The sequence below is a fragment of the Notothenia rossii genome (genome assembly GCF_949606895.1).
Source record: "Notothenia rossii genome assembly, chromosome: 4".
NCBI classification, from domain to species: Eukaryota; Metazoa; Chordata; class Actinopteri; order Perciformes; family Nototheniidae; genus Notothenia; species Notothenia rossii.
In genome coordinates, this window is record NC_136902.1 from 58,525,516 (window position 1) to 58,550,138 (window position 24,623).

General features: G+C 40.1%; 1 protein-coding gene across 1 annotated transcript in view; it reads left to right on the forward strand.

The window, feature by feature from the left end:
- The first annotated feature begins 377 nt into the window (after window positions 1-377).
- The window catches only part of ryr1b (ryanodine receptor 1b (skeletal)), a 145,438-nt gene continuing 121,192 nt past the window's right edge, over window positions 378-24,623 (forward strand). Inside the window, 3 exon segments of the mRNA XM_079673789.1 lie at window positions 378-717; window positions 22,284-22,406; window positions 23,655-23,756. Coding sequence (XP_079529915.1) covers window positions 670-717; window positions 22,284-22,406; window positions 23,655-23,756 — 273 coding nt within the window. The 5' untranslated portion in view covers window positions 378-669.

The window sequence follows — 24,623 nt, forward strand, 5'->3', positions numbered from 1 at the left end:
GACCTCACCCGCACTTTCCTTTTATAGCCTCAGACATGTAGAGGGAGCTGTGTGTGTGTGTGTGTGTGTGTGTGTGTGTGTGTGTGTGTGTGTGTTTGTGTGTGTGTGTGTGTGTGTGTGTGTGTGTGTGTGTGTGTGTGTGTGTGTGTGTGTGTGTGTGTGTGTGTGTGTGTGTGTGTGTGTGTGTGTGTGTGTGTGTGTGTGTGTGTGTTGGTGGGGGTCAGCCCTTTGTGAAGGAGTGGCCCACTTCAACAAACATGGTGGACCAGTGGGATGGGAGTCGTGTAAATGTGTAACAAGGTGCCTGCCCCTCCTTCCCCCCCTCCCTTACTCATCTGTGGTTGGGGGGGGAGATGCAGGGCGAGAGGAGAGAAGAGCCTCCCGTCACTCTCTCTCACAACACCGTGAGAGCCACAGGACTCACGCTGTCCTCCAGCACACACACACACATACACACACACACACACACACACACACACACACACACACACACACAAGCACTGACAGTGTGTGAGAGAGAGAGGAGGGTACAGCAGGAAGAAAGCAAGGAGAGAGCGTGGAGTGCGAGAGGGAGGGACGTAAAAAAAAAGGAGATTAAAAAAAAAAAGATCCTGAACAGAAGGATTTTCTCTTTTCTCCCGAGGAGCTGCCAATAACCCTCGGTGAAGGATGGCAGAAGGGGGAGAGGGAGAGGAGGAGATCCAGTTCCTGCGCACGGTGAGTCCCGCTCACTTTCCTGTTTGGGAAACACACTGCACTGGAGGAGAGGAGTTTAAAGACATGTTTGATTTGTACTCTTGATTGAACCCTCGATGTGAAACTGACACCTGATCTTCCAGCATCATTTCCTTCAGTCTCTTCACTTGTGCTTTCCTGGCATGGGATATTTCAGTAAAATGTGTAGTTGCAGTTCTCCGAGCCAAGCCTCTGTATATATAGTTGACTATTTTCGCAGTGCCCTGAATGTACCATGACCCGCTTATAAGTCCTCTTTCTCATTGATCATTATAATCTCATGCGAGCGCTGGAATCTTAAAATCATATTATGATCTTTACAGCACTGATCCCCTAAGCACCTTATTATTATGTCAGAGTATTCTGGGCTCAAGCGTAGGTGTGTGTGCGTGCGTGTGTGCGTGCGCGCGTGTGTGTTTGTGTGTGCGCGCGTGCGTGTGCATGTGTGTGTGTGAGCCCAGATAGATAGACAGGGGCCGGTGCATCTGTTAGCATCGTTAGCTATTTTTATCTGAGGAAAGTAGAGCTGCGGAGCGGGGTGAGGAGGCAGCAACAAGCTGCAGGGGACAGCTGCTCTCTGTGGGGCAGCCAGCACACACTCAGTGGAGGGGTGTCCACTTCACTGGGGCCAACTCAGTGGGACCCCCCCCCCCCCTACCCCTTAAAAAGTGACCTAAGAGCTGAATTGCTGACAATGTGTTTCCTCAAACTAGAGGTAGATACTGTAAGCTATGGCCAGGCAATGTGAGGAAAATCACCAAATCTATGGATATTGATATTCTGACAATATTGTAAGGTTGACTATCGATTCTTCCACAAAATATTTACACAATTATTTAAAAAAAACTATATATCTATTGACTTTTTGCCTCATTTTCAGAAACCCATTAATGCCATAATACCTTCTTCTACATAGAAAAATAGCTCAGATTTTCAGGCATTTTCGATATTTGTTAGATATTCCGAAGTACCTTACTTTAACTGATGGGGGCTTATCACTAGTCCACTGTAGTAACTTGTTTTGCCTCTCAGTAAATCGGTTTTAAATAATCATCAGTAATGTGGATGTAAAGATGAAGTAGGTAAATCAACATAATCAAATGATAAAGCAGTCTGGAAATTCAGAACATTGCATCACTTTATTCTTATGCAGCTTAAACATCAGGAAAAGAACACACTTTTAGCAGTTTTAAAGAAAAATCCTAAAATAAAAGTAAAGTACACCTGAACTGATTAACTATAATATTCTAAACCATTTGAATTTGGATTTAACTTTTTACATTATTGAGACCAATAATAACCTTTAAAGTAAGTTTAATGTGTTCCATTGTGTGATATTTTAGACTCTCAGATCAAACTTATTGGCTATAAAAAAACACATTGTTTTGGGTTTTTTCAACATAAGCTTGGAAGAAGTAATTTAGAAAAGCCTTTTTCTAAAACATGACACAATTCCAATGAAAGCCTATATGCAACAATACTGAATGAATGCCAGGCTTTGTTTCTGTGGGGTATCATGTGAGAAACATCCTTAAAATGAGTTGAAGATGAGCATCAACAAAAGCTCTAAAAATAAAAAAATATATTTCTGTGGAGCTGTAATTCAATGTTATGGATTTATGCAATGTTTCCTCCATGCCACTTGAATCTATCTAGGTGTGAAATATTATTCCCAGGCCAAAAGAGCCCAGACATTGGCATAGAGAATTGTATTGATGTCCAACATCCACCTGACGGCATAGCAGAGCTACAGTGCTCTGTCTCCTTCCCTTCAGAAACTGGGGACACGCAGGACACATACTCTGAATGCTTTCAGTGGGTTTGTCCTTTAGTTCAGCAACACTTCAAAAGGAAAAACAATGCAGCTCCATGTGAATTATTAATGTCTTATGTGTGTACTTCAATGGCTTTATCTTTGATGCTATCACAGTCGGGGTCAGGGTTCAATCCCCGGGGCTAAAAAAGGCAAGTGTTTGTGTAGCTGTGAGAGTCTTTGGATTACTGCATTCAACAAACGCTCCGTGTTATCACTCTTTTAATTAGAGGCCAGTGATGGGAGGCATCTTGTGAGTCAGCTGTTTCTCTCCGCCGGGGTTTCCCTGGTTATAGCGGAGGTTCGGAGGTGTGATGACACAGAGTGGCAGCACAGAGGAGTGACTGTAGGCATACTGCATATTCACCTGATATCATCCATAGTAACACCATCTGCCAATCAGCCAGAACTTAGCCCTTCAATATACCTCCTTCAAGACATTATTATTATGAAATAGTTAGAAAATGAACAAATGTTTATTTTTAAACTGCTCAACATTTACTCTAAATGTCAACAAATATATTCTAAATATACATTGTGTTCCAAAAAAGTCTGTGCAGGTGTTTCTGAGTCTCTGACAATGACACATAATGATGACTTTAAAGATGATTTGTCACAATAGAAGCTCACCATCCAAAAAATGGGTCTTCTAAACGGCTAATGCTAGTGACAGGCAACCTGTTAAGGCTGGACTCCACTAAATATCTTTGTGGTAAACGTTCATGATTTGAATAGGATTTTGTTGATTTATTGAATGGTAGAAAGAGGACAGATCTGTAAAGCTGAGTTTCCACAGATACTTAAATCTTCTGTTCACCAGATATTTGCTCATGAACATTTTTGAAATAAGTCATTTATCTTGAAAAAAGCATTACAAAAATGGCAGATGAACTCAAGAAATCTTAGCGAAGTAAAACCAAACCAGCGATTGGTCAACTAATTGACCACACAGGGGTTGTCTCAGCTTTTCAAATACTAATAGTAGCGTTGATTTTAACTGCGTTACATCAGAGCTCACTAAAGCTGCATTGTGGGAAATATAAAGCAATTGCCTTCGCATGTTTTAACAAATAAATAAATTAGCTATACGAAATTCACTAGGGCTGCAAATAGCACATCTGAAAAGTGACCTTAGGTGGTTTTCAGGTTAAGTTTACTTAATAAAAACTTAAAGTGGTGTTTTAACCCTTAGGTGCATAAGTGGGTCTTTTTTGACCCGGTGAGGTGGTTTTCTTAGAATTTCGTTGTAATAACATTTTTTTATCATTTCACATTCCAGCTATTCCTCAAAAAACATGTTTTGGACATCATGCCATTGACATTTAAAATGTAAATGTTATACTTTTTAAGACATTTTAGTTTTTGTATTACTACCCCAAGCTTCCATAAGTGGGTCAAAAATGACCCACACGCATTTTCTATGGAATTTCGTTTTTTTCAAAATGTAAAAAAAATGTCTAAAATTATAAATAGTGACAAATTAAATATAAAATATTTATAGTGTGAACCAAAATATAATACTTTTATATTATTAAAGTTATATATCATACAAGTGATTTTTCTTAACCAAAATGACAAAAGTGGCATAAGAACACATATTATTCTAATACGGGTCCTTTTTGACCCACTTAAGGAAGAGTGTGGGTCCAGTCACTCTAAGGCAGTGGTCGCCAACCAGTCGATCGCGATCGACCGGTCGATCGTGAGTGTGGTGCGGGTAGATCGCAGACCGTTAAAAAAAAAAGTAACAAAAGAAAGAAAAATTAAATTAAAATAATAATGTTTGAAAAATACGTTTTTAGATGTAAACCTATCATCCACCACCCCGTTAGCAGGTGCCACTTGATTGACATATATTTGAGACACCTCAATAATATAATACATTAACCGTGCTTTACGTGAACCTCATCATGAGTCATGACACAAGAGAGGACGGCAGGACTGTAATTTCCCGTGTTCAGTGAATGCAACAGAGGCAAGTCACCAGACCAATCAGAGAGTTGCATGGAAATACACGTGTGCTTGTGTCATTCAAGCTCGGCTCTGTGTGTGTGTGGCAATAGCGCATTTAGGGAGAGAGGGGCAGAGAAGGCGAGAGAGGGACCGGTGCTAGCGGGGACCGTGATGTTAGCATCTGGTTAGCTAGCTGCACTAACGGACATAAGGAGCTGTCTCCACCACAAGCTGGAGGAGAGTCCTCCCCTGTCAGACTGAGGGGCTCAGGTGAGCTAAAGGACTCTCTGAGTGTTTAGAACGGTTTTGTCACAAATTATTCAAAAGATTATTTCCGCGGCACACCTTCATGTGATCATTATAGTTATACAAACAATAAGAGAATAAATGAAAAACAGGTATGAAATAGCCTACTATAGGGCAGTAAAACAAGATTACAATTTGAAAGGGGAGTGATATGTAAAATATCCATAAAGAAAAATAAAATCTGTTTACAGTTCTGTTTCATCTGGGTGTTGTGAGATGTATCCATAGATCTCTTCATGTTGCTCTCAAAGTGCACCAGATTGATGCTTTCAACTTCAATATTTAAAAAAAAATCTTCCCGGGGGAGCATCCCCCCGGACCCCCCTAGAGGAGGTGAGGACCTAGAGGAGGTGAGTACCCCCCTAGAGGAGGTGAGGTCTGCCCCCCACTCATAAAAAATAGCACTTTACCCCTGCCTATATGCCTTGAGCTGATTATGGAGCCTTCATTGTAACAGTAATTCAGATGCAATTAGCCTGTATAAAAGGCCTCAAATTGGAAGCATTGTCTGGGCCGTCTTTTTCACTCAATTCTGCAATAGGTAGATCTCGCCTTTCACCTAGGCCGAGGTCGGTGATCTTGGGCTTAAAAAGGTTGGTGACCACTGCTCTAAGGGCATCTAAGGGTTAAAGAAGCACCATTATCCCATCATTGACTTCACTGTCAGCTCCTCTTCTTCTCTCTAATATCATGATTGAAGAAAGTTGCATGAATATTGAGAGGCATTTTGTATTCCTAGGAAGTTTTCCACTGTTTTACAAGATCAGAAATCACTAGACTCTTGAATAGTAGTGTGCAGGAATACTTGTGTTCCTGCAGTTTGAGAAACCTAGTGTTACCTATTTTAAGAGAGGAGCTCAAAAGAACTCAGTGTGATCCCTTTAGTGTTATCCTTTCTTCTGTTCCTCATCCCTGCTGGGAATCCTCCAAACAAGATGAGAAGCTGTGGAGGTGTGAGTGTTAGTAAGGCAGTGTCTTACTGGATTCACTGCTGTTTCACCCCCATGGAATTGTTATTTGATAGTATAAGAGGAAAGCAAGAGGAGGTATGATCCTTTAAATACTGAATCTAGTTTAGTGTTACACATGGGGGACAACGTTACGCACTTTGGTCTTCTTCAGCACATCTCCAGTGATTGTTTTCACACACACACACACACAGATTACTGAGCAGTGCTACTCGTTTCTATTCTGGGTTTGATTGTGTTGTTCTCATATGTGACTGTGACTCACACAGTGCTTGCGTGTGGCTTGCATAGTTGTACAGTATAGAGTAATACAGGCACGAGTCCTAAAACCAGGCATTTTGTTAATGTTTTACCACTTCCAGTTCCCTCAACTCAAAGTCAATGTTTTTATAAATGTGTTTTTTGTGAGTTGTCTGAAATAAGAGCTTTTCACGTTTTGTTCTACGACATAAAATACATCAGTAAATACCCCAAATCTTTGGTTATATAGTGGTGCATACACTAGTCCTGAAACATGGAAATTAGATAGCATTTTAGACATTTCGGTGTCTTGTCTCTTTTTTTATCTTGTTGCCTGAAATAAGGTCTGTGGTTAACACCAGATTAAGAGATTTTCACATATTGTTGTATGACATAACATTGTTAGATAGCCATATCCCTGGAAGTATTTGGTTTATAGCCTTATGATTGCTTTTTACTTCTAGTGATTGCATTTACGCTTAAAAAATCCGCAAGTGGTGTTAATACGTGGACATTATCCTGTTCAACAAATCATGTTAAGTATCATAAATACAGCATGTGTATCCTATTTGCTTTTTGCCCTTGCAACGCTGACTTCTAGTTCGTCCTCAGCATATCAACACTGCACCACTCTATACACACTAGCTGGTGGGCTATACAGTAGCAGGTTACTTCCACTCAAACAAAGTGGATGTTGAACGTTATAGAGTTTCAAAACTCCTCCCTAAAAAAACCTCCATGCAAGCACTTGAGCCCCCACATTGCTGTCAAGAGATCGGAATCACTCGCAATAGCCTTGGTCTGGTGAAAAAGCCCACAACAGCAGCCACAGTGCTGAAGTGTCTCACTGTGCATTAACAAGAGAGTCTATGTCAGGTGACCCTCATTTGACACAATGGCGCCGTGACTCTTTTTGTACCGGTATAGAAAAGCTTTGTCACTGTTTCACGATGCCACCTTAGCAGTGTTATTCAGCCAGACTAGATTGAACGGGTGTTTGAGTTCCAGTCTATAGCAGCAGATTCTTTTTATAGTGTGCCACTATAAGTGTACACACTCTGCAGGGAGAGACCAGAGTCAGTGTCCTACTTCCCAGCATCCTTCGGGAAACGTGGTGTGTAGATGTTGGAGTGTGAGTCTCTTCACGTGAACAGAGGTCATTGTTGGGAATGTCTGTTGTGACAGGTTGTCATAGTAACTTCAGTCAGAACTATAGGGCGTTACTGTATTATGAGGCTAAAAGGTGTCCTGGTTTAAATTAGGCTGCATTTGTTTGAAAGGTGAACGTCTTTCTATATGCCAAGGTTACAAACTATTTTTCCACAATCATATTTCAATGTCATACAGTTCCCGCTTCACATTGAAGTAAAGTCTACGGAAGTCAGGCCAACAACGCAACTCAGTCCGTTTTAGTGAAGTACAATGTGCCCTTGGTTGTTTTTTGGCGTACTGAACAGGATTTCAGATTTTACAGAAAGCGATGTATATTGGGTTTTCTTCAAGTACAACTACATGCACTGGGAACGTAAATGCATTTATAAATGTAAGGGAGAAAAGTATTTGAGAATAACACAAAATGATCTTATTCAAATAATAAATACAACTTTGCCCTGTAAAAACATATTCACTTTTCCTCGCAGGGAAAACGTGTTTTATAATATTAAATATTTCAGAAAAAATACATACGGTATTTTTTTCTGTTTCTAATTCAGTCATCTTTATACCAAAGCCTATTCATGTCGTACTCAATAATGACGTACGTTTGACCAAATATGTATACAGTATGCTGACAGCTATTTTACTCTTATTTTTACTCATCTCCTATTTCATAGTCTTTTATTATTATCATTATTATTTTAATTAGTTTTCTTGATTTTATTTTGGATTTTATTAATCTGTGAATCTGTGCTGTCCTGTTTTTCACGCTTGCCCTGTTGCTGCTTGTACAACTGAATTTCCCCACGGGGATTAATAAAGGTCCATCTTATCTTATCTTATCTTATATATGCATACATTGGTTATTTAATATCTTTATTGTAACATTTTTAACTCCATATGCTGCCAGAACTGGAAGTTGATCTGCAAATCTTCAGATAGGGTTTAGAATATTAAGGTCCATTAAATAGCATTATTTAGGCAGTTATGTTTGTATAAATATTGTTTTTATTTTATCTATGTATATTTATTTACTGCACTTACTTTAACTTCTTCGCTGAACAAAATGTGTAGGTATTTAAAAATCAGATTCCGCCTACAGAAATACATTGTCACTGCGCCACTCTATTTGTCCCATCTTCCCGATTCTACACACACACACACACACACACACACACACACACACACACACACACACACACACACACACACACACACACACACACACACACACACACACACACACACACACACACAGACACACAGACACACAGACACACAGACACACAGACACACACACACACACACACACACAGACACAACACACACACACACACACACACACACACACACACACACACACACACACACACACACATTGAGACTGAGTTGTGTCACTTAGCTTCTGGAGGAATCCCCCCCCGCTCTGTGTTTATGTCTGGTCTCTGAGAGCAGACCACACCACCTGTTTATTGTATAAACTGCTGTGTGTGTGTGTGTGTGTGTGTGTGTGTGTGTGTGTGTGTGTGTGTGTGTGTGTGTGTGTGTGTGTGTGTGTGTGTGTGTGTGTGTGTGTGTGTGTGTGTGTGTGTGTGTGTGTGTGTGTGTGTGTGTGTGTGTGTGTGTGTGTGTGTGTGTGTGTGTGTGTGTGTGTGTGTGTGAGTGTGTGTGTGTTGATGACCCACTGGACATGTTCATCTCCAAGGCTCAGCACTTCTAAAGCCCTATTTTACTCCAGCCCTCCACACCTCCTTCCCCTCGTCCATCATCTGCTGCTGCTGTAGCTCACTGATGTTGTGTGTGTGTGTGTGTGTGTGTGTGTGTGTGTGTGTGTGTGTGTGTGTGTGTGTGTGTGTGTGTGTGTGTGTGTGTGTGTGTGTGTGTGTGTGTGTGTGTGTGTGTGTGTGTGTGTGTGTGTGTGTGTGTGTGTGTGTGTGTGTGTGTGTGTGTGTGTGTGTGTGTGTGTGTGTGTGTGTGTGTGTGTGTGTGTGTGTGTTTGTGTGTGTGCAACAAGGCTTAGTTCCAACATGGACAAGAGAGGAAGATGATATAGTTGACAGTGTATAGTTTAAAGGAAAATTAGGCTGTCAAACTACATTTGGCGCTAGGACTTAAAGGTCCCATGTCATGCTTTTCTGGTTATTACCCGTCACCTTGTGCGTTATGAAGATTTTTCTGCATGTAAACGGTCTGCAGAGTCACAAACCCTCAAAGTACACCCTGTAGCGAGTAAAACTCTAACACAGAAAATACCTGTCTTTGCTGCCCCAGGACGCCTCGTTGGGGATTTCTCTTTTTCCATTGTTTTCTTCCGGGAATCCAAATGGACCAATCCGTGGAGCTCCTCACACACACACACTCTCTGAGCGGCAAAACTGTGCTAGTGGAGCCTCGCAGATGGGGGGGTGCTGCAGCTCCCCTCACCGCATCCATGGTGCTCAGGCTGAGTTTCGCCGTGTCTCGCTGTCTCGCAGACCCCACGCAGCAACCAGGAAACGACACCAGTAACCCAGCTCACACTGTCCGCTCCTCACAGCAGCGAGCCGCGCAACGTCCCACCAACACGGCACCCAGACCCCACGCAGCATTCTCATCTGTTTGTCATTGCTGGTATAATTTTCTGGTTGCTAACAAATGCCATTGTAACACATAAACACTGATGTTCCGCTGTAACGGTGGTGGACTCATCAGAACAGAGTGGGGGCAAGCTGACCAATCAGAGCACAGTGGGCTCACAGGGAGGGGGGGCGGGGGTCAGGAGCTCCAACAAGCCGTTTAGGACAGAGAGTGAATACACATACTATACAGAGATGCTGTATGAGAAACCAATGTGAGTTTGGAAAATTGAACAATGTAAATCTATTTTAGTAGACCTCAACAATGGAATTATGATCAGTAGAAATGGCCATGACATGGGACCTTTAAGTTAAACATGAAGTCTGTTCCCCTTTAATAACTTGTTGTGTAAGTCAATTAGCATACTGTTTCTTTAATTGAGTAATCATAACCATAATATAACTCTGTCAAACACAATGTGGATCATTCCATTTCAAGAATATCTAATAAGGTTTCATACTGTCTTCGTAAATGTTTAAAAAACAGCAAACAGCAGCATGCTTTTACTTGATGTGATTATGACTAAATGCAGAACCACTTCTACTGTTCTTTAAAGCCCTTTAGAAGCATGAAGTGATTCTTGCTAAACAAGTCCACACGACCAATGTTTACTACATCGTTTCTCACTGACAATGCTATGTCGGAAGTCTTCCAGAAGGTGTGTTTGTAAACAAAATGTTGGCAGGGAGGAAAATGTTCTGGATCCATGGTGCAGTCATTTGGATTGGAATGGAAGCTGTCTGCAGAAATCGCACAATATGTTCTCATTAAGTTTGGGCAAAGTTGAGATGAAACCATTAAAACTAGATTGTGTGCTTTGTGAACTTGAAGGTCCAATGATATTCAAGTTTAAGGTTCAGATTGAATGTAAGTTGGTGGATCGTTTATAGTGGGATGCATGCTGGGATATTTGGGTGTTTTTCAATCTTTTTCCCAGGCTAGTGTGCTATACTTGTCTTACTCAATAAATCACACCTGCTATATGCACATTTTTCATTACACGTCTGTGTTTTAAACTCCTGCTGCTCAGGAAAATGCTTTGCTTATTCTAAAGGCAAAATAACTTTTTTTAGAAGAATAGATTTTGGATTCGGGCCAGCGGAAATCATTTATTTATCTCCTCTGAATTACTGCTGTCGGCCAGACGTATCGTCTTTCAGAGAGCAGAGGCTGTTTGATGTGCGTTACTTTGTAGCAGTTTAACTGAGCCGGAGGGGAGTGAAGCCTGTGTGTGTGTGTGTGTGTGTGTGTCTATGTGTGTGTGGGCTGTCAAAACAATATGTGTCAATGAAATGTATTGTCAGTGTTTCCTCAAGATTGATTTGTGAATGAATAGCAGAGACAAGCTTAGTTGTGAGTGAAAATCGAACAACCAGTGTTGGGAGGGTTACTTTAAAAATGTGTTCAGTTGCAAATTACTCGTTACCTGTAAAAAAAACAAGTTTATTCAGTTACCTAATCTGATTATCAAAATATAGAAATACTCTAACCTGTATACTTTCCGTTACTTTGTATTACCTTGAATTCAAGGTAAATAAATGCAAGAGAAAGGCAATATCAATCGGATGTAGGGCTGCTCGATTATGGCAAAAATCATTATCTCGATTATTTGCGTCAATAATTTATATCACGATTATTAAAAACAATTATCCATTTACTTTGAAAACATCCATTTATTGAAAAAGAAAATGTGAACAGTATGTTTTTAACAGTTGATTACCCTGAACTTTAAGTATAATTCAACTGAAAAACCAATAAAAAACCAATAATAAAAAAGAATCGTTTTATTTCGATTATGTTGTTTTCATAATCGTTGCAAGCCAAAATCGTAATTGCGATTAAAATACGATTAATTGAGCAGCCCTAACATGATGTTTTTCTACTAAAGTGTGTAAGACAACAGAGCGATGTGACCTTAGAAAAAGAAGATACCAAGATATTGAGGATCAAAATGGTGTCCTCTGCTCAGAGATTTTATTGATAGGAAAACCTGCCTTTCACTCAGCATATTCAGGCAGTGGCCTATACACCAAGAATGAAACACATGAGCACATACTACAGTTTAAAAAAGCAGAAATAGAATATGAGCTGACAGAAAATGCTCTGTTTTAGTTTAATACACAACGTTAAGCTCACACACTATTTTACGAATGTAAAGGTTTACCTGCTGAATTAAAAAAATAACCTATGAACCAAAGAAAGTGAAAGCCATTAGGCAGTTCATTTTCTTCGTAACCTGACTATGTAATCCAGTTACATGTCATCTCTTACTCCCATAGCCTGATCAACAATATGGATCTATTGCATTATCAACGTTTTTCAGTGTTGTGGAAATGTATTTAGCTAGGGCTGCACATTTGAAGAAAATGTTATCAAAATTGCAATATGGACTTGTGCAATATTTCATTTACAGGGTGTCCAAACTACGGCCCATTGTCCATTTTGAATTGGCACTCAGCAAATTCTAAACGTATAATGGAATATGGCCCAAACCTGAAATGTTTGCTTTTCTTATATTGTACTTCTTAAATATATGTGTAAAAAGATATTACAAAGAAGTATTCATGTGTTAGTAAACCCACTTTTCAAATAAATGCAGTCAATTCAAGTTGAGAACATTTTATAACAAATGTTAGTTGATAAAAGTTCCTATTTCCCCTTATTATAAGCAATCTGAGTCTCCTGCTTTAAGGAATGAGCTGCCAACACTGTTTGTACAAAATAAATGAAACCCTATGGAAAGCTGTTTATTTTTCTTAAAGCAAGTATCAAGAATAACTTACATTTGATTGATTTTGCTAACTTAACCTAACCTAACTCATGAGACAATTGACCTCACCTGTAGTCATGGGCCCAGCCCTTCGCATGTTCTGTGTGTGGCTCTTAGTGAAAGACGTTTGGACACCCAGGATTTACAGTAAGGACATTCATTGTTAAAGGCTTCATTTTTGTAAAATACAATTTTGAACGATTTTTTGGGGAGCTCCAGAAAAATCTGAACTACGAATAGTATTCTACAGACTTAAGAAAAAAACATTTTTATTTGATAGAGATTCTCTTAAAAAATCGAAACATGATATTTTTCTTTTATAATGAAAATGATGGACCAAAATAATGATTCCATCCAATACCGTGAATCATATCGCAAAAGCAAAATCATTCAAAAATGATCGCAATTAATTATTTTTTCCAAATTGTGCAGCCCTGTATTAAGCTTCACCAGACTTTCAAATGGTGTGTGAACTTTTTTATCTTCCTAGTATTAACTTAAACCTGTTTCGGGGGAAGTTATTGGTTGTTTTGATTAGTTTTCCTGTGCTCGATGGCCTGTGAGCTACTGTAAAGAGTGTTGCACTTTCTCCAAGTTGCAGTGTGCTTCTAAGTATCTCCAAGTGAGACCTTGAAGTATCTGCCGGTCAGCAGAAGGAGGGAATGTGATAGTGACAGGTGCAGACACCTAAAATAGGAGAGGAGCCGAGGGGGAAGGCCCAGAGCGGAGTGGCAGCAGTAATGGAAAAGTAGAGAGAAAGAGGACTGCAATGGAATAAAAAGAGAGAAACACAGTACAGTACATAAAGGGATATCATGTGGAATGAGAAGGAAAGAGACAAGAGCAGAGACATTGTGGGAAGATGTTGAGTGTTGACTGAGTGCTTTTGAAACATTTATCGGCAAAGATTCAATGCATCGCAAACATTTTTGTCTCAACTACCTATACTTATCTCTTCATAACTAATCTGCATAACCCAGTCATCCATACCACTTTATACCAAATATAACACATGCACATAAACACTCATAGGGCTGTAATTAGTTCTGCAGCAGTGTTAAACATTTCCTCATTTATTTAAAAATGGAAAAACGATTGGTTTTGTTGTTTGGTGTCCCTGTGTCGTGTTGCTGTAGTGTTGCAGCTGCACAAATAAGCAGGTTGAAGCTGGGAGCAGCATACATTTCATAAATAGTCTTTTGAAATGTAGTTAAACCCTTTCAACATGGATGTATAAAGAATACTGAATACTTTGTTGGAGGCAGGGCAACGTTCATTCCTATGAAAGTTTCTCAGTAGCGCATAAAGCCATATTGGCCTGATTCCACAGAATAAAAATAACCAGATTATTCAGGAGGTTTGGGCTCGTAGAGCATGCACACTTGTGTTTTTGTTAAGCCCCGCCTCCAATCTGCTCTTTCACTGCTGTTATTGGCCAAGCCCACAGGAAGTGCTCCCGAGATTGAAGCCTTTTTTTCGTAATGGCCCAATGGCAGTACTACAACTTCAAATCTACTACCCAGTATGAATACTTTTATAGCCCTGGTTGAAATCTTTAGGTACGCTAAAAGCGTAGTGTGAAGGAGTGAAGTTGGAGTATACCGTTTGGCCACTACAAAAATGTGTTACAATTCCCAGCTGACTTCCTTGTTTACACAGTAATCAAGCAGAAATGAGTTAAACCTGTATGTGATGCTAAAGCAGAGGGAAAGAAGCCATAAGCCGCGTTCACACCGGAGTACTTTTCCCACTTTAGTTCCGATATAGTTCCGAAATGTCGCGTTCACACCAAAAAGAGCCGGAACTAAAATGTGTTCATGAGAACCTTTTTACCCCCTTTTCCGTCCCTGCTAGAGAGCAGGGACTCTCATGCGGCTCTCTTGTGAGAAAAGAGCTATATTTCTGATTGGCTTGGCGGATTGCAAACCACACCCCGTAAAACTCAAAAAAAGTGTTGTGAAGCCACCATTTTATTATCCTCGCATTAGCATAATTAGCATTAGCATTAGCCCAGCGCAGAAACGCAGAGAGACTAATTTATGGCAACACAAAATAAAACATGGGAGCGGTGGAGATGAGGAGGTGTCGGCGTTCTGGCGATTTACTCGGAAAGCTTCACTGAAGCCAGTCCCCAACTCCGGGGACTTCCGGCCGGGGATTTTGGGCGGCAGTATACGCCGTGAAGTTGTTTGCGGCCTGCCAGTAAACCCAAAGCAGAAGAAGAAGAAGTGACGTCAGCGGCTTAATTTGCCTAATCCACCCCCAGGGACTTATTCCGGTGTGAACGAGATCTGTACTTAGTTCATCAGAACTAAAGAGTTCTGATGAACTAAGTTCTCATGAACCTTTGTGGGAAAAGTACTGCGGTGTGAAAGCGCGTATAGATAGATAGCTTTTTTAAACTGAACATGATGCTAATGCTAGCTAATGCTTGTAATGCTAAGGTGTCTATTACAGTCTCCCAAATATTTTTCGCCCATGTATCATTACAGAGGTATGTTTAACAGACTGCAGGGTTGGGTATCTTCAGAGCCAAGAACAATTAACAAGTTGCTTATGAGTTTTAGATCTATGCCACATTTGGGCATGACCACTTTCATAAAACAAGTAGATGGGAGAGAGAAAAGACGACAAGAGATTTCTCTACTTGGGTTGAGTTGTTTTACCTACCTATTGACAGAAAATATAAATGCACCTCATACATCTCAGTGCAGGACTCCGGGTACAGGTTGCACGGAACAGTTCCTTTCTCATGATTTGTCCAGTGCTAAATCTGTATCTGTTGACACTGGTGAATTAAGGGGGGCAGTTTGGGCTATTTTAGAGGTGATATGCAAGAGATGATGTGTAGTGTATGTAACCTAAACTCTCTGCCACATAGACCCTTATATTCACACAGGGGGCCTCTTTTCGTATCTTCAGACAGCACAAACCCATTACCCTCAATACACAGTGTCAGGTGGAAGTTTTTTTAGGAGCAGGAAAACAATCTCACCTGAAGAAAATGCTGATAAAAGACATATAAGCCTCAAGAAAGACACACAATAAGGCTCACGGAGAACATAGGAAGATGGTCTGAATTCTTTTTTGGAGCAAGTAGAGTATAAACAACAATTGTTAAGACGATAATAATAATAATAATAATTGTGAAAAGTAATTGTTGGAGAGCGATCTGGAGACCTTCTACCTAATTTGGAAAGGACATCTTAACATCAAAATATGCATAAAGTTGAATGTTGGAATATTCTTATGTAGGTACAGTATATATGAATAGATAGGGAGGGGGTTCCACAGCTTGCAGACTGCAGTTAGTGACGCAGGCTTCCTGAAAATGCAACTGTTTGTCTTCTTCTTTCTGAAGGGAAACCCCTCTGCGTTATTGAACCGTTCCTTGCCTCCACCCACTCACTTTGCAATTTGCTGTCCCTCACTCTTTTTTTTTATGTCCGCAGAGTTTCAATCAATGTCCCGAGGTGGCCTGTATCAGCACTCTGTGTTCAGAGCATCAGGCCATAAAGGGCATATGTTATTCATTTGAGGGGATCGACTCAATTGGGTAGCACATATGTGACTCTTTGGTGATTTCCTCATGCTGTTGTGATTGCCTGAAGAAGTGAACCATTATAGACAAATAAGTCATCAACTTAGATTAACTACCCTGTGATTTTTTTCTCAAATGTAGCCTGTCCATATGTAACTATATCAAAGATTGTGTTCTCATATTACGAACAGATTAAGAGTTGTTTTAGGTTTGTGTCAACTAGTCACAGGTCATGTAGCACTTTGCCTTCCTTTGGAGACAAAGAGAAAGGCTGCTGATATATTCAAACCATCTTTGTTGTATTAACAAGCATTCGAAAATCAGGAATAATAAAGAAATATACGTTTTTAACACTGCACCAGTGCCAATGTTCTATAAAGCCACCTTTTACTTGCATTTTGATGTAATCCCGTTTCACGAGACCCAACGAAAATCTATTTTGTCAAGTTTTAAGTGATGCTTGATTAGGGCAGTGGTTTTATTTCCCATCATGGCATCAGTTGAAACATGTCACCACATAAACTGATTTTACCTTCCTCTCACTTGGACACCTTGTATGTAAGTCAAAGGTTGGGTTGCACCACTTATCTCTCTGAATCCTTCATAAACAGCCTTACTGCTTGCACATGAAACGATTGATGGGCCTGTGTCCACTGAGCGTCTTTTCTGAGAGCCAACATTGTTTCCAATGAAAAGTAAGCACAAGGCGTCCCATGCAGGCGACTCTTTAAAAAAAAAAGCAACCAACAACTTTTTTATGAGCGTGCCGCACTTCTTTGTGCAGCTGCTCCTAACGCTTGAAGATGAAAATATTTAAACTTTTCAGAAAAGACATTTGAAGAGAAGCTTGTTTTTGATATTGTCTCTCCGCTTGGTCTTTGTTACCATAACAAAGACCTAAAAATAAATTTCTTTGAGCAGATCGGCCAAGTGGAAACTAAATGTTGCTGCTGGTGATTGTTATACATCGCCATACACAGATTGTCTTCTGTGCTTTACGGCTGAGCAGTGAAACCCAATCATACAAAGTGTGAAAGCAAGCACCTTCCAGTCAGGGGGCCAGGCCAGTCTGTCCTATAAAAGGGGTGATATGTTGATGAGATATCGTGGTCGTAGAAACAAACAGAAAATGTGATAAGTGCCCTATCAGCGTCTTTCGACCAAAAAAAGGCGCTATGTGGACACAGGGTCCAACACATTATCTGCCCCCCATTATGAACTTAAGCTATGTTCACAGTTGTCTAACCTCACCTCGTCGCCCATTCTGTGCTTCCTCTTAGATTAGCAGAAAAGAGAAAGCGGATATCTCACCATTTTGCATCTGTTTTGCTTGTTCCCTTCTTGTTCAGGGCGGGCAGTGTGCCTGCCTGTCGGGGGAACCCTGGCTACCCTCTGTCTGCATGTGTACCGACAGAAGGCCCTCAGAGAATACACAAAGGTGTCTGCTTTCAGGCGCTATTTGTGCTTCTGGCTGTAAAGCTCCGCTGCATTACACACCTCAATTCACGCAAACTAGTGTGTGTGTGTATGTTTGCATGTCATCCAATGTATACATCTCATTGTCTCTAACTCTCCCTCTGACCCCACACATCCACATAGCCCAGATGCTTCGGCCTCCAAGTCCAAACATGAATGGGCTGTAAGCCTGCACCCCCCATCAGATGTGTTGCATGCACTTGTCTTTGCCCATGGCCCAGGTTTAATATCACAAGGTCAGGGGGGTGATAACTTTCACTTGGTCGCTTTCACTTAATACAGACTACCTGTGTTTGCTCAGATACAGTCATGTGAGATTAACAGATAATCAGGAGATATGGTCAGGTGCACTGAGTTCAGACTGTATCTATTAATATCAGGGTGAGTTAAGCCCCAGGGTTTGTGTGGTCTGAAATCAGCTTTTCACATGACGTTATTAGAAGAGATTCCCACAGTGTGGCGGTAGGACACAGCTCTGTAGTTGCTGATGCACATGACAGAAAGCTATTATATTTCGCAGTCAGAATGACCAGATAACTTCATAATACTTTAACATACAGTATCTAGCTAGTTGCACATATGTGATAATACACTTCACACGTTATTACTGCATTCAATTATATATTCAAGTAGAACGTATTGTGCAACTTAAATCAAAGTACTACTGACAAATAAACCTAATTTAAAATCCCCCCCAAAAAACAAGAAAAAAAACAAAACCTATCTAGCTAGTGCCTTCATCTGCTACACAAACGGTGGAGAGTAACCACACTCTCATAGTCGGTCTTCTGCTTGATATCGTACTTGCCTGGTTTATCTATATAATACTCACCAAGTTTCAGATTTAATTTTCGGAATGATGGGTTGGTTTCTTTCTAATTTTACTTAATAATAATTTCAAGTCCAAAGCAGTGTTTACTTCAAAAACTAAAACCATGAATTAATATTTGTTTACAACACGACAAGACTATGACGTGTAAGCAACATGCAATATTGGTAAAATTGTCTAATATTTAGTTTGAAAAATAAAACGTTATTTATCAGATTGTTGTGGATGTGTTTTACAGTGAGCGCACAATAAGCACATTTGGGAGGATCCACACGGCTCAGGAAAAAGGAACCATCTGATTTATTGGTTAGACTAGAGATGTTCAATAATCTGATGACTAATAAAGACTATATTGTCAACAGTTCTTGACTTCAACTCAAATGTTTTCAATTAAAAGTTGAACACACACAAACTAACAAGAATTACAGGACTAATAGTAGATAACGTTTCTGACAAAATAATATTCTATCCACTCCCCAGACCCATAAAAGAAATACATTGTATTATATTGATGGCTTCCCATTTACTTTTCCACAATCACTTTCCTTGAAGATTTGCCATTTGCTACCATTTAATATACCTCCAATTTACAAATGTCTTAACTGCACTTTCAAGAACATGTGTACCAAATGATTTGTATATGATACATTGATTTGATTACTTTTCATGTCATTAAGCTGAGACTTTTATCCAAAGCGACTAACATACACTTCACTACCATAGATTACGTGCCTCCGGAAGCAATTTTGGTTTAAGTATCTTACCAAAGGACACTTTGTTTTCTGCAGGCATTGTGTATTGAAGCCCTGTCTCTATGATTGGTAGCGGACTGTTTCCCCCCTGAGCCACAGTCGTCCATTAACTATTTCATGTGAGATTAATACACAAATATTTTTCGCAACATTAAGACCAAGAGACTGTGTCTGCACTTGAACCCTGATCTCTCACTGCCCTGCTTCTGGCCCCTTTGGCTTTTTGATCCTGCCTTAAGATGAAGAGTGATTGAAGGGAGTCTGCCATGTGAGGCTGTGTCTGTAGATAAAGATGGGAGCCACTGGGAGGACTGCTGTATAATCATTGGTGCAAGTATCGTCTACTACTGTCATCTGATCGCACATCTTGTGTCAGAGCAATGAGTCACTCGGGTACTTCGGTCTGCTTTTAGACACCCACGCTCAGACCTATCTCCTTAACTGGGACTGCAGTCAGAGGCACTGTCCTCAAAACATGTCCACTTTAGCCCTTTATACCCTTCTGTCTCAGCGCTGGACTGCTCAGGTTGTTTTGCGACCTTTCAACTTCTCTGAAGCGATCCCTGGTCTCAGAAAGACTGATGTTCTGTCCTGATGAACAACGATTTGTGTTGTCTTTGTGCATATACAGTAGCCAGTAAAAACAGTGAAGTTGTGTGAGTGGTAGGTATTGTTGCCGTACAAAGAACGTGGGAAATACATTCCACCACTTACTTGTAACACATTTGAGAGCTTGATCTCTCTTTTGCACAATACCGCTGTACTGATTTCTCTCAAAAGTCATGTTTCTGCTGCCCATGCACAGTTTTAGTAACACTTGAGTCTCACATCAAGTAGAGTCTGCAGTGAAGGGGAGAGGACACAATGCTCCACTTTCCACGGTGCAAAGCAGGGAACATGAGGACAGGCCAGAGGAGACATTTCAAGGCTGAGAGGAGAAATATGATACCCCTGCCAAAGGAAGAGGGCACACTTTATTTCGCCTAAGAAACCCTAGAGGCCTCTGGGTTTAAGAGAGGAGTTACGAGCTCACTGATCTGCTTCACTTCACTTTTTCTGCCGCAAACATAGACATGCACCCTCCTGCGCTGGCCACGGCACGATAAGTCATCTGGGACATGGCAGGACAGCGGACAGGCCGAAATCGAGAAGATAGTGATCCATTCGCTGTTAGGTGAGAGCGGTGAACCTTCAGGAACATGTCCCGAACCGTAGAGAAGAAAAGTCTTCAGGTTCAGCGATGAATCCACTTGGGTAGTGACTGAGGAGAATGAACAGCTGGGAATGTTGAGTGTCAGGTGTTGGTTTCACGGTGGGGGGGGGGGGGGGGGGGGGTGTTTATTGCTGTATTTACACCGGTCCCCGGAGGGTCCTGGCTTTGACGAGGAGCTACAAATTACTGTCCGTTAGCATTCTGTTTGAGGATGTGAGTTGTGTGTATCTATTGTGGGAACCCCATATGAGAGGAACTTTTTGTTTTAGCAATAATTGCATGTTTCAGCCCTTAGATGGCCAGTGTTTCTGTTTTGGAATCTGCTTAGATACTCCCATATTGTCAATATACTGTACATAGGAAAGCTATCTGAAGTCTCTCAGTCTTTAGTTGATGGTTGTTGTACAGTGAGGCCATGTTAAAGAACATGTTCTCACTCCAGTGAAAGGCCTACTATGGGGACTAACATCCTAATACATTTGGCTTAATAAATCCACTAGAGTTTCAGCTTTCCAGTCATATCCAATATACAATTCCAAGACCGTTAAGGAAGTACACAATAATATTTAAATATACCATATGAGTAACCAGAAAAAGTACTACATTTGTAATACATTCAACAAACTGCTCAAATTTGCCCCCAACTGTCTTTGCCTGTCATACACAGACTTGGGGAGTAACAGATTACATTATCAGGATACAAAAGAAAAGGTAACTGTATTCTCTTACAGTTACATACAAAAAAGATCAGACTAGTGGTATGCTTTTTTTAAAATGAGGATTACTAGCAGGATTACAATGTTACAATACACTTTAAAATAAAGATCAATATATTATAATTAGACCTACTTACATTTTTTTAAATTTTAAATATATATTTTTTTAATGCATTTGGTGGAAACCTGATTTATTAAACATTTATTAAAAGTTAAACTAAAACAGCATTTGTAAACTACAATTTTTTTTAGGACTACCCTATAATATAAAATGACACATTTTTGATACTAAACATCTTGGTTTCTTCTTTACTAAGGTCACCTTGTTCTGTTGTTTTACAGTTAACTAGCTATCGTAACAAAGAACATCATTTTAGTAACCCTCGGAACCCTGGGCATAAAGTGGTCCTGTATGTAAAGGGGTGACTGTCCATAGAGGTTTTCCTTCAGGTTTCTTGCGGTGAAATGTCAAGTGACCCCTGTGAATACAGCCCTGTTAGTTAATAACGTTTCAAACTTTGAAATGTTATTAGGCCTCCTTAGCCACAAGTTAGCATGTCATATTTTTTTAATTTTATACCAGTATCTTGACCCCACTACCGGCTATTGTTTTTTATTTCTTATTTAATATATGCACACCAATTAGCAGACACTTGAGACTTGAATTATTTGTGTAATCCAGCAGCAGGTTCTTCTAAAATATATTGAAAGATTCACCACAGTGTTAACATATAATGATGATATAATAAATCAATGCAAATGTAACATTCACTGTAATAATCTAACGTCAGTTTGCTATTTGATATTCATAGTGTGGACATTCAAGTAAAAAAAATGCATCAAAACATTGAACCATGCTGTACCATGCTTGCAAAACTGTAAGCAGTCATGCAAATGATTCATGGATTATAGTAAATGGGATAATATCATGTGTTTTGATTGATTACATTTTTTAAGTGTACTGTACAGCAAGGACTTATTTTAATGCCTGCACCAAATGCCAAACCAAGCCAGTTTTACTCAAAAAGTGCAATAAAACAATGTGTATGAAAATATAAAAAGCAAGTGTGGCAGGAATGAGAGCAGCAAAAAGCAAAGGGAAATAAGTGTGTGGTTGAAATCAGTAACAGGTCATAAAATAAGGTGTCCTAACAGTAAAAGGCCGGTGTGTAAAGGTGTGTGTTTGTGTTGGGGCTGCAGGAGGACCAGGTGGTGCTGCAGTGCACGGCCTCCGTCATGAAGGATCAGCAGGTGAAGCTGTGTCTGTCCTGCGAGGGCTTCGGGAACCGCCTCTGCTTCCTGGAAACCACGTCCAACGCTCAGGTGAGACGCAGGGACAATTTAGAAATACCCACAAACACAACAGATAACTGAGGCAGATTACACACTGGGTTAGGGTTATCTGAAGCCTACACCTAGATACTGTTGGAACCCTCAATATTAGAGAGGGTTTAGAGAAGAAAAGATTCATATACAAAAATGAAATGAAATGATGATAGCAAACTAATAGTCAACATATATCAAAAACAAAAAAGAAATAACAAACAAATGTTAAGAAAGAAAGGAAATGTGATTTTGAAAAGTGTATGAGTATATGTTCTACGAGGGGGATTTTTGTTTATACACTTGCATTGACTCCTAAGCAATAGTAACATCATTATAAGTGAAACAAAACAGATAATACAACAAAAATATGAAATACATAGGACAAATCTGTTTACATTCCGTTTTTGTTTTTGTTTTTTGAAACATTTTATAGGGAGGCGAAGTCCCTCCCTCTCCGGGGGACCTCCATGGGACCTTATTTCGGAAAAATTATGTATTGAAGTCAATGGAGAGAGAAAGATTATCTTTTTCAATCCCGAATTACACATATGATGTTTGTCAATTTAAAAAAAAAAAAATGTGTCGTAAAACTGTGAAGTAACACTTTTTTTTGTGTGAAACACTCAATGAACTAAATCTCCCGTCCCGCACCACACACCAAGACGGTCGTCACGTTGGCACATTTCACCTCTTTCTTTCAGAATGAGGCGAAAAGTATTAAAAGAGGTGAAAATCACTACAAGTCTGGGCATGTTGAGAGCTGTACATACACACAAGAGGAGTCAGTCGGTTCCGTAAGTGCCAGCATGCGGGACCGGGATTCTGGGATTTGTAGTCTTTCTAGTATAATATTTTAATATCTAATATTTTTCATAGTCTTATATTTCAACAGTTTTACGACAAACTGTGACTTTTTTGACATGGAAATGATTGTTTAAGATTGACAAACATCATATGTGTAATTCGTGGCACAATTCCAACGGAATCGAAAGATACGTTTTCTTTCCCCATTGACTTCAATACATAATTTTTCCGAAATAATTCCATGGGGCGGAAGTAGATGGGCGGGACTTCGCCTCTCTATGGATGAACATGGATGTGTTTTGTCAGCTGGGAAAAGCCATTCCATCATTTGGTTCCCCTACAAAATTGAGCCCTGGAGGTGACACACTTGGGATGAATCCAAGAATGAACCTGTGATTTTCACTCGTGTGTCCTTCATGTATTTACCCTTGTTTGGTCCAGAATGTGCCCCCGGACCTGGCCATCTGCAGCTTCGTCCTGGTGCAGTCCCTGTCGGTGCGCGCTCTGCAGGAGATGCTGGCCAAAAGGGTGGAGATGACCGAGGTAACTACAGGAACACGGAAATGAGTAATGGTTAGAGGAATATATCGGAAAGGAACCGAAACTTGACCTGTTTTTTGAAGGAATGCAAGAAATCGAGCAGGTGCTTTAAAGGAATTCAGCTCATGAACGACAATTAGAGATTATTATATTTCTGACAAATGAAAAATGCATCTGTTCTTTTTACAATGTAGTCTACTGCATCTATCTCCTGTCCCTCTCACTCTCACAGACTCTTTTGAAATATGTATGTTTTCTGTCTTAGAGTTAGATAGAAAAATGAATTGATTATTTGTGTCCAATAGAGGTGTGTATTTAAGCTTAGCTTTAGCACAACACCTGGAAACTCCATTATATTTTATTTTCCAAAGGGATTACAGAGTTGGCCGTGAAACATCAATGCAAATCTGCTGTTCTCTCTAAAGTACTGTAGATCAAATGTATATACTCTAGATCCAGATCCTGCAGCCTATGGTCGAATTCAGCTCCTATTGTCTTCTCATAAGCTCTTTTCCTTAACCTCTGTGAGACTCGCCACAGGGTTAAGGAAAGATGATAGGAGAATTCAACAGGAATTAAGAAAACACAACAGCGGTTCTTTGAGAATCCGACTGCAATTACACTAGGCGACATATTTGATCCAGTGGTGGATACAGATGTGCCTCTAGAAGGACTACTAAAAGCGCGATAAGATGGGTTGCACTCTGTCTTTCTTAATCTGTTGATTCCTGCATGCTTTATAAACGCGGAAAACACTTCATTACCAAGGCTTGATTAAAACAAAAAGTAAGTAAAGTCAAACTGAATGGTTTCTCACGCTTGTCCACTCTTATTAATTGACATTGAATAAAAGAAAATCTCCTTCAGCAC